At 31.2% G+C, this 12,409-nt stretch overlaps 1 protein-coding gene across 1 annotated transcript in view; it reads right to left on the reverse strand.

The window, feature by feature from the left end:
• The window catches only part of LOC143223783 (U3 small nucleolar RNA-associated protein 14 homolog A-like), a 45,314-nt gene that overhangs the window by 18,596 nt on the left and 14,309 nt on the right, over positions 1–12,409 (reverse strand). Inside the window, exons 5-9 of the mRNA XM_076452202.1 lie at positions 11,731–11,876; positions 10,762–10,839; positions 6,785–6,862; positions 4,316–4,438; positions 2,127–2,221 (exon numbers count right to left, since the gene is read on the reverse strand). Of these exons, the coding sequence (XP_076308317.1) occupies positions 2,127–2,221; positions 4,316–4,438; positions 6,785–6,862; positions 10,762–10,839; positions 11,731–11,876 (520 nt within the window). The remainder of the gene's footprint in view (positions 1–2,126; positions 2,222–4,315; positions 4,439–6,784; positions 6,863–10,761; positions 10,840–11,730; positions 11,877–12,409) is intronic.

Below are 12,409 nucleotides of genomic sequence, written 5' to 3' on the forward strand. Positions count from 1 at the left end.
AGATTAATTGTGAAAATCCCATATCAAAGTATGGTTACATGGAAGTTGGGAATAGAAACAACAGATGCATGAGTTACACCTAAGTAAGAGGTTAATTTGAAAATTTATTGGTCAAGAGAGAGCAAAAACGAATCTTGATTTGTCCTCACTATTCACTGATACACTGAATAATGGTCAAGCAGATTATTACCAAGTTTTTCTGCTTCAAAATAAACTGATGTTTTCAAATTTCTTTTCTTTGTTTACGAAGAAAAAGTTCAGTCCACTTGATGCTTACACATCTTAGTAGTCATTTGAAAAAATAACATTTGACAAAAGTCCTTAAATATGAGTAAAAACAAGCTTAAATATGAATAAAAATAACCTTAAATACGAATATAAATATCCTTAATTATGAATACAAACAAACTTAAACATGAATACAAACAAGCTTCAATATAATCGGTATGAATCAGCATCAACGTAATAAGTATTGAACAAGATTCAATATAATGAATACAAACAATCTGCAGGGTAATGAGTATGAATTAGTTACATCAATGGAACAGTAACTCAGAATGCAATTACACAGGATTATCACTTCTGACTTTTAGTTTTATTCATTTTTCATTCTTTGTGAAGTTTATGTTTTTGAACTTTAGAAGTAACAATAGTATGTTAAAGAAGTGATCTCAACATGTACAGAAAATACCCATTTGAACACACGATACAACAACAACCATGCTCTATTTAGTACCCCATACTTAATACGCTTTTGAACACGATACAACAACAACCATGCTCTATTTAGTACCCCATACTTAATACCCTTTTGAACACATGATACAACAACCATGTTCTATTTAGTACCCCTTACTTAATACCCTTTTGAACACGATACAACAACCATGTTCTATTTAGTACCCCTTACTTAATACCCTTTTGAACACATGATACAACAGCAATGCTCTTTTAGTACCCCTTACTTAATACCCTTTTGAACACATGATACAACAACAATACTCTATTTAGTACCCCTTACTTAACACCCTTTTGAACACATGACACAACAACCATGCTTTATTTAGTACCACTTACTTAACACCCTTTTGAACACGATACAACAACCATGCTCTATTTAGTACCACTTACTTAATACCCTTTTGAACACGATACAACAACCATGCTCTATTTAGTACCACTTACTTAATACCCTTTTGAACACGATACAACAACCATGCTCTATTTAGTACCCCTTACTTAATACCCTTTTGAACATGATACAACAACAACCATGCTCTATTTAGTACCCCTTATTTAATACCCATTTGAACATGATACAACAACAACCATGCTCCATTTAGTACCTCTTAGTTAATACCCTTTTGAACACGATACAACAACAACCATGCTCTATTTAGTACCCCCTACTTAATACCCTCTTAAACACGATACAACAACCATGTTCTATTTAGTAGCCCTTACTTAATACCCTTTTGAACACATGATACAACAACCATGCTCTCTTTAGTAGCCCTTACTTAATACCCTTTAGAACACGATACAACATACAATATATTTAGTACCCCTTACTTAATACCCTTTTGAACACGATACAACAACCATGTTTTATTTAGTACCCCTTACTTAATACCCTTTTGAACACATGATACAACAACCATGCTCTCTTTAGTACCCCTTACTTAATAGCCTTTTGAACACGATACAACATACAATATATTTAGTACCCCTTACTTAATACCTTTTTGAACACGATACAATAACAACAATGCTCTATTTAGTACCCCTTACTTAATATCCTCTTAAACACGATACAACAACCATGTTCTATTTAGTACCCCTTACTTAATACGCTTTTGAACACATGATACAACAACCATGCTCTCTTTAGTACCTCTTACTTAACACCCTTTTGAACACGATACAACAACCATGCTCTATTTAGTACCCCTTAATTAATACCTTTTTGAACACGATACAACAACAACAATGCTCTATTTAGTACCCCTTAGTTAATACCCTTTTCAACACATGATACAACAACCATGTTCTATTTAGTACCCTTACTTAATACCCTTTTGAACACATGAAACAACAACAACCATGTTCTATTTAGTACCCCTTACTTCTTGCTTTTTATTTTATTCCGTCTTCTAGCTTTTGCTTCTCTGTATGATAAGAGAGCACGAGCTTTCTGGAGTTCTCTGTGTCTTTCTTGGGCCTAAAAAGTAAGTGTGTGAATAAAGATGATTATTACACAAAACATATTTTTATTATGTATTACATTTCTAGTTGAATCATAATTCACAAAATCTTAATAATAAACAATTAGTCTTATTTAATTTTTCCTCTATGGTAACAAAACTTTCTTCCTTGTAAAAGTGTGTTACACCAACAAGTTTCTAAACACCAAATTTCTGACCAGTGGGCTAGAACTTACAAGAAAAATAAAACTTTTGTTTTTATAGTAATCAGTTGTGTGTTTGACAAGTTTAAATGTTTACTTTCCAGCACATAAAAATAACCAAAAAGCACAGTGGAGTTCAACATAAACGCTTTGCAATTTCAAAATATCAATCCTCAGTTCTGCTACCTTGCCTTCTCCAATCAACAAATACTGTGGAGTGTACAATGCTGGGTGTGATAGATCACACATAAAGTATGTTTTTCAACATTTTCATGAGCTAAAGCATAGAAAATGGAAAGAAATAAGTAAATACAAGTTACATTTTTATTCTTAAACATTCATTTCTTCTGTGTAATCCTTACACCATGACTTGAAATTTCAATGTTTTGGAAAGAAATATATAAATAAATGTAAAAAATATAACTGTACATTTTAACATTTTTAATTAATAATTCTCTTTGTAAGCTAACTGAACTGACCTATACAGATATTACAACTTCAAAAATACTAGACTGTTGAACTTATACAATGAAGAAATACAAAATTGAGGGCATTCTTCAATCAAAGTAAATATGGATGGTAAAAGAAGGTACCAGATCAAAAGAACAGGTTAACCAACTGCCAAGTTTTTATATTTTTATTTTGAAGTTTTCAACCAGCACTCTTCATCAGATCATGGAATTTACAACAAAAATGCATATTGAGAATGTAACAAAATTGTGTTTGTGGGACTTTGAATGTTGAGAATGGAATTCTATGTAAAATTACACTTTTACATAAACATTACATGCCAAAAATGAATGAAATAGAATATTGAAATTACAATTGAAACAAAATATGGAATAAATTAGAATTTATAAGAAAGAAAAGTGTTCATTTAAATCACGTGAATATAGTGTCCCCAGACTATAGGTTAATCTTCTTTCTAGTCATTCTCAATATTTGTTCACAGTTAAATGTTTACCTATAGGCAAGTCTTGGTTTTACAGTTCAATATTATCTAAGTGTTCTTTAGGACTGTTATGTTGAAAGTTGCATTCTTTCCTCATATATCTGTGGTGTGTTTATATGTAGACAGATGAAAATTGTTTCATCCTTGATGTAGCCACCACATTTATTTCACATACACCCATAAACAAACACTCATCCCTACCAAGAAAGAACACGCCTATCATATTCCACTTGTATAACACATCATTAGACCAATAAGGAGGTCAAAGATATTATACTTAACAATTACACAATACCTACCACTAAATCTACCATCAAAAACCCACCCATTGTTTCTTAAAATCCTAACTGACAATGACCTTAAACAAAAACAAAATGATACTATAGACAATGACACATGTACACAAAACGTGTGTCACCTGCTCATATTTAAACAAGGAAAAACACAATTTTCAACATAAGACTATCCTTTACATGTGCCAAAAATGTTGAATATTGGCAAGTAATGTGACATTTGTTTTAAGTACGACATTATGTTAACATTTCTTTTACAAATACATTAAGAGCCATTTAGTAGTCATTCAAGTTATTTTTTCATTAAATAAAAATTTACATCACTATACAATTAAATGTTATACATACCAAGTCACAATATTAGACAGTGTGAACAGTTTAGTCATGTAATTCACATCAAATGAACCTTTCAGGTAAAGAATTCCACGGGATATTAAAAGTATAAAAACTATGTTTGTGTGTCAAAAAAGTATAGTGATTTAAGTTTATGAACTAAACTTTAAAATTAAGCTTTCTAATGAGTGAAAATAAAAGGTTGAAAAACACTGTGGAAAGACAAAAATAATGCTAACAATTAACAATAATAATATTTTTCACATTTTAATTCTGGTGTTGAGTTACAATTTTTTTTTTTAAGAAAACAAGGAACCAAAACATGCATACTTCCTCCAGGCTCATGGCTTTCAGTGCTTCTTCCTCGGCTTGTGTTAGCTCTTTGTCCTGAGTGATAACATTTGAACTTTCACCAAGCATTTTGGCCACTTCCAGTTCCAGCGGAGTTTTAGTCTATAACAAAAATAGCTTTCATTATGAAAATGAGTGCAGTTTTTGTATTATCTTTGTTGTTGGTGTTAAAAGGGATTAACATAGTTGTGACTTTCCCTTGAAACAGTTAACTTATGTTTTAACTTGGAACAAAACAGTCACAACCCAAGTAAATATGACAACAAAAACTTGGTGAAAAAACAAACACAGCCTAGCTTTAAGAACATTTCAGTCATCTTTGTTGAGTAGTGTCAACTGTACAAATAGAAAGAACATTATAAAAAATAAAAATAACAAGTGTAATTATATTTATTTAGAGTGGTGAAGTCTGTAAGAGTTTCAGATATTTTTATAATTAAAATTTATGCATTTCAATAGAAGTTTTAATGTTAGGAAAAAAATGTAAAGCTAAGTTTTGGTTCAGTTTTTAAAAGTATTTGAATTTTGTGGTAAACAAAATTATACACTCTCACCAGAAAAAAGGCATAAAACATTTGGAAATCAGTCTTGTCTGTAATCACCCAACTATTGAAAGTAATATAAAGTGCTAATACATGCAACTTTATTATGAAATGTTGGAACACTTCTGCATGCAGTAAAACCACTACAGAGGTTGAATATCTTATATTAAAACAATTTTGGAGCCATAAAGTCATTATAGTCCATGTTGTCACATCCAGCCATGCACTAACAGATTATAATAGACCTGTAGCATACCTTCAATTGCAAAGAGCTCTGACATTAAACTCTGATGTCCAAAGTATAATCCACTTCCCTGTTTACTTTCAATAATCTGTTTAACATTTGAGGGCAATAGTTCATACTACTTATTCCAATAGTCCAATCACACAGAATTCTATATGTACTGCATTCAGCAACTTGTACATCACAACTTAGTATGGAATCTCATGAATCCTAGTATCATTCTTTAACTGCTTGAGGTATGTGACAGTTCAAAAGATATGACATGAAAACATCCAGTGTACGTGCAGCTTGTTTCACTTTTCCAACTGGAGATTTATGATGTATGAAGCACAAGGACAGATTATGACTTAGATCTTTATGTTTGTGAACTCTCAACTGATACATCACATTAAACTTTGCTTCCCATTGCTGGGGTACAACTTGTTCCAAGTCTCTCTCCAGATGAACCTGGTACCCCAAGTTGATCCATATTTCTTCTTCCCTTTGTTATTATGTACAAGAAATAGCTCTGGCTTTTAATATTAAACCTTAAATTAAACACATTTTAATGGTTTCATTGCATAAATATTTTGCATCAGAAAGAGTTGTTAATTACTTTACTGTTTCTTATGGTCTTAATTCCATTCTGGTAAGTGGTCAGCTGCTTGGGTCTTCCTTCTCCAAATTATTGTCCTGTACATCATTTCAGTTCCACTGCCTTCCTTTCACTGTATTCTCTGTCTTACTCTACATCATACCTGACATTTCCTATGCTCTTCTCACTGCACATCCTTCTTACTACCTCTCCAAACCATCTCCTCTTCATGTCTTCACTTACTGCTCTTCTTCCCAAAATCCATCGTGACATTTTCATCTTTTCTTTATACATAACTTTCCTGTGTTCTTATAATAGCCCATGTTTCTGCTCTGTAAAGAAATGGTCTAACCACTGCTTGTAAAGTTTGTTTGAAGCTTCTGTAGTGTTTTCTTGTTAACTATCACCACCAAGACTTCCCTCTTTTTATCACATCTAACTGCTACTCCTTCCCTTATTACCACTTCACAGCAACCACTGTTCCTCACTAATGTTTGACCACTAATAAAGATTGCTGCCACTTTCTTTAAAAACTTTTCCTGCAGCTGGTGGGCTACAAATACAGTTCTTATCACCAAAAACCATTTTATAACCATCACCTAGCATTGCTTTTATGAATGTAAAACGTTCTGTAACCATCAACTAGTATTAATTTCATTACCCACTTTGTAACCAACACCTAATATAATTTTCATTACCTACTTTGTAACCATCACCTAGTATATCTTTCAACAATGTAAAACATCTTGTAACCATCACCTATACAGACCAATATAAGATTACTTTAATAAACCATATCACTTGTTTTTAGATGTTACTATTACTAAGATTGAAATAGAATTACTTGAACATAATTGTTATAAATTTAAGGTTTTATTAACTAATAGTAATTAAAATACAAAATCAGTTCATTACAAAACTGGGTCAACAGATTGTTACACAAAAACAACTGTTGATGTTAGAACTGATAAACACACATGGGGTGGTGGTATTAGGAATATTTAGGATTATTTTGTCACACTTGAATGTTACCGGTAACATCGTATATGAAGAAAGAAATGAAAACAAAACTTCTGTAATGTTCTCACCTGGAATCTTTTTACAAATGTTGCTGCTGGCACTAAACTAAAGCTTGGTTGTTTTAAAGGGTAGACAATTTGTTCTGCCTGAAAAAAGCCAAAGATATTAACATGTATAGCTGTCTTATATTACAATCATTTTAATGTTTGTGATGTTTATAAAAGTATAGAAATTAAACAAGCAAATTGATCTGGCAAATAATTTTAGTATCACTACAGTAATAAACAAATATAGATTTCTTCAATACCATATAAATATAAGGTGTGGTCAACAACCCACATTACAGACAATACTTAGTCCAGTAATCTAAATACATCAGTAATGCTAGAAACTTTCACTTCAGCAAATTTCACATTATACTTATTTGTTTAAAGTTTTAAAGCCCATTTATTAGCTACTCATTAGAAACTGATGCAAAATCAATAACTACATAACATGTAGAAATACACATTACTGAATTAGCAGAAAACAAAGCAATATGCATAAATCTTTAAAGTAAGTACTTAAAAAAAAACATTTTAATGGGACCAAACAATTTAGTATCACTGTCTCAGAATGGCTTGTATGGGCATTAACACCTTTACTACTAAAACAGAGAACAATGTTTTGACCTTGCCAGGTCATCTTCAAGTTCTCTGCTTTATTAGTAATAGTGTTAATACCCATACCAGCCATTCTGAAATACATTTTTATTTCAAGTGGGTTTCTTGTCCTCAAGAATACCACTATCTATTCGATATGCATAAATGTTTCAGTGTAAGTTTAATGTGAGTGTTAAATTTATTTTGAGAAGCAATAGCTTATTGCAAGTTTGTGTACATAACTGTTTACTAATTGTGCATAAGTAGTTCACTAGTTTTGAAATGATTGTTATACTCTTGTGTCATGTTCCTACAACTTCCAAGTTTCTCTCACTGTTTTAATTGAGTATTACTGCACTATAATATCTCATGGTGTGTAGAATATTCTAGGCCTTTGTCTGGGTATAATACATTTTGAAACTTTAGTTTGAGAGATGGTTGGATATAGTTGGGAGTTTAGCCATAAAGAATGTTTAGCAGTAATTTCTAAAGTTTGATCCTAAATTTCAACTGTCAATCTGCTGTCTTCTTCAAAGAAATTCTAAGAACTGTTTCTGTGTTGGTTTTGACCAGAACTTGATTGTAGATATTCTAGATGGAGTTGTTCCTCCCATTAAAACCTTCATCAACTAGCAGTTGGAATATGTTACTGACTTCCATGTTAGGTTACCTGTTGTCAGTTAGGTGAATAGTGTAGAAGGTTTCTTGTATCTTTCTTTTTCTCATCTGAAACTAAAATCCTATCGTTTTCCTCTTATTCTAATTTAGTGTATATTTTTCTCTGACAACGTGGGTTATTTTACACAGATCAGTATTTTACAGTTCTCTGTGGTTATTACGTTCCTTCATTCTAGGTTTTGCTGATCTAAATATTATAACACAAATGTTTAGTCTAAGTAACTTAAGTCTCACAACATTCTATGTTTATTATTTTTTTCTTATACTGACCTTCCCATTGTCCCTAACTAATATTACACACCTTGCATTGACATGGTGCACGTAAACTCATTATCATATCCATTAATATAAAACTGACCTTTAGCCTTTATAAAGTGACCCTTGTCATGGCTACATTTAGTGAATTACTATAATGTAATATAAAATAACATTTAAATTATTATACATTACATATGTATGTATATAGGTTATTACTATTTAGAAACATTATTAAACTTTTAAATAAAGAACAATAAATAAAGAAATAGAGCAAACCTGTCTTACCTACAACCCTTAAACTCAGTTGCTGCTGGACATAGGCTGCTAGCTAAGCCTTTTCAAATTTTACACATGAAGGATATCAAATAAACTTTAAGGTTTTATGTGTACAGTTGAGTAGCCAAACAAATCATAAAAAAACTATATTGATACCATACAATTCCACTACAATTCATTACGCTTAATAATAAGGTTATATTTACATCCAACAAAAATATGAAACTTCTAGCAAACAAAACACACAACTTACCTCCTTGAAATCGTAGTCAGAAAGAACATGTTAGCCTTTTCACAGATTGAAGTAGCTAAGAAAACCACTAGAGAGAGCATTCTAAGCTGATGATTGGTTATTCACATCATATATTAAAGAAATATAAGGACCATTTCCAAAAATGGAAGGAGATGAAAGGACCAATGTGTTTGATTTAGTACACAGACCATATCTCAGCAAAATAAAAAGATACAAGTTTCTTATTTATATTCTAGTTTGTCAATATTGGTAATTTGTGTTCCTAATTTGTGCAAAAACTAATATACTTAGTATTTTGACACCTAATTTTAACTAATGCTGCATTCAACATACCACGACTCACAAAAATTGATATTTACGTGTTCTTGAAAATTAAGAAATTAATTCAGACATAGTATTAAAGTTTCAGTTATAATCTGTAACTTGATACCAAACTTATTGACATAAATTCAAAACACAGTAGTTCAATAAAATTTTAAATGTAAGTCAATAAATAAGATCACATGGCCTTCAACCTGTGACCAGTTGCAAAAGGGTTAGCTCTTTGATACAAATGATGCAAACTCTGTCTAAAGCCAATGATTTCTTTGTTCGCAAGTTTTATTTGAAAATATGTGTAATACTATTTTTGGAAGAATTCTGCTGTTTTGTCTGTCTCTTTACCATAAATATAACAAAATATGTTTGAGTAACAACCTCTTGTTGCCTCTTGTTATTTATTGAATAAATAACATTGAAAAATAATAATGTGATAATGTGAAATTCCACAAACAAGCAAATGCTATATCTATATATAACAATTCTGCTAACTGTTTATATGATAACGGTGTGTTTCTCATGGGTTCTGAAATGATCAATATGACTATGTCGCAACTGGTCTATAGAAATCTACAGCCAGTGGTTATGAACATTTTAAACATAGTAAAATGTGACCCAGTTTCAACTAAATTGATTCAGTTATGTAAAAAAGTACATTATGTTTTGTAAACAATCTATAAGTGGTGAATAAAAATGCATATTTCCTAATTCAGCACATAGAAATTACAGTAGAACAATAAAATCAAGACCATAAAGCTATTGCAGCCCTGTGTTACAAACATTCTAATTTCTCATGACATTTCCTAAGGAACATGACTCATTGGAAAGAGACCAATCTTCAAAAAAGACAATGATCCCACACATTCAACAAATGATGTTTTGGTAGTAAAGGGGCAAATGGAACACTTATAAACATGGTTTGGAACAAAGCCTCAGTATGAAAACTCTTAAAGCTGTAGGCAATAAACACTGATAAAACAATACTGTTGAATTATGGAGAACAATGACAAACACTTGAACAATGTTCCACCACTGTACACTGAAATAATGTAGAGCAGAATCAAGTAAAGACCGGTGTAAAACAAAGGTCCACATGTTAATACTAATGACTTTTTATGACAATCTTTAATAAATTTACCATTTACCTGATATTCTTTATTGTTTGCAACTCTTGTTTGTATATATACACCATGTATATTTCCATGACTGTACACAAGTTTTAAGCTGTACATGTAGATAAAGTAATTGTGTATATATACATGACTGTACACAAGTTTTAAGCTGTACATGTAGATAAAGTAATTGTGTATATATACATGACTGTACACAAGTTTTAAGCTGTACATGTAGATAAAGTAATTGTGTATATATACATGACTGCACACAAGTTAAGCTGTACATGTAGATAAAGTAATTGTGTATATATACATGACTGTACACAAGTTTTAAGCTGTACATGTAGATAAAGTAATTGTATAGATTTAAGAACTAGGTATACTACTTTAAAACAACACAGTATCTGATAACCTTATCAACACTCAAGAACTATGTTCACTTAGTAATCAAGATGTTTTTCATGCTGCACTATTTGAAACTTTGCTGAGTTCAAAACTTTACTCACAAATCTATTCTTCTCCACAACAGGGTCCCATTTGGAAAGGTCTTTCTTCACTTTCTCGAAAGCCAAGCTACGTTTTATCTGGAAAAATATACATGAGAGGAAAAAATTTACATTATTGTTTGTTATTCTTATTTCAAGATATTCTATCTCATAAATCTATATAAGTATAATACTGTCTTTTGTATATCTACATAACCACTAACACTAATAAGGGTGTAGATGGATATTCATCAAAACTGATATGGATGCTCTATGGGGAGATATACACAAATTCTCAGTTTTCCATTTTTAGGATTTTATTCCATTCTTTTACCACTACTTCACTCCCTGTTAATAAATCTTCAACTTTGACATGAAGGTTTGTTGGGTCCACATAGATATATATGTAAGTTTGCAGTTTCAAATTTTGTGTTTGTAGTTTTTATGGGTGTTTTATTTTAAAATTACATATAAGGAAAGCAATTTTTCTTGTCCTAAGATAACTTTTTTTTAAAGTGAACTTACATAAATTCCTTCCAGGGGATGGGTATTTCAGTCAGTATATAATAAAATCCATTTCAGATAGAAAAAATCAGTTAAAGGTTCCCACGTTTTAACAGACACAGTAGTCACAGAATATATAGTCATCAATATAACTATTGAAACATTAGTACACATGTATACAACTGTGTACATATTTCTAGTATGCAAGTTTTATCTATGATAAATTTGTAAGACTGAATAATTATTAGCTCAGAAAAATAAGAGATAAAGAAAATTTGACAAACAATTGTAAAGTGAAAACAAAATAAATTAAATGTTAAAGTAGCTATAAGTGTACTAAATTAATTAAGTTGTGAATTATATTAAAAAAGGATAACATTAAAGCACCCTCGCTAACTCTACAAGCAACAGGCAGGACTGGTCCATTGAAGTCTACGTTCTGCCATGTTTATACTACCAAAAATACTTGTCAACTTATCCACATACCCTCTCAACTTGAGCTGTTGGGAGTGGAGAATCTAAGGTCTTACTCTTCCTGGCAGCTGACCGAAGTTGTTTTTTAATAGTAGTGTGGCTCGATATTTGTTTAAGGCTAGATAAAAGTTCATGAAGTTTCACTCTATCTTTATTTGCTGGAAAAAAGAAATATGAGCACTGAATGACAGGAAATAAGTATTAATACAACAGTCTGAAGTATATACATACACCACACTGAATGACAGGAAATAAGTATTAATACAACAGTCTGAAGTATATAGATACACCACACTGAATGACAGGAAATAAGTATTAATAACAACAGTCTGAAGTATATACATACACCACACTGAATGACAGGAAATAAGTATTAATACAACAGTCTGAAGTATATACATACACCACACTGAATGACAGGAAATAAGTATTAATACAACAGTCTGAAGTATATACATACACCACACTGAATGACAGGAAATAAGTATTAATACAACACTCTGAAGTATATACATACACCACACTGAATGACAGGAAATAAGTATTAATACAACAGTCTGAAGTATATACATACACCACACTGAATGACAGGAAATAAGTATTAATACAACAGTCTGAAGTATATACATACACCACACTGAATGACAGGAAATAAGTATTAATACAACAGTCTGAAGTATATACATAAACC

Source organism: Tachypleus tridentatus, chromosome 8 (assembly GCF_004210375.1).
Source record: "Tachypleus tridentatus isolate NWPU-2018 chromosome 8, ASM421037v1, whole genome shotgun sequence".
Lineage (NCBI taxonomy): Eukaryota > Metazoa > Arthropoda > Merostomata > Xiphosura > Limulidae > Tachypleus > Tachypleus tridentatus.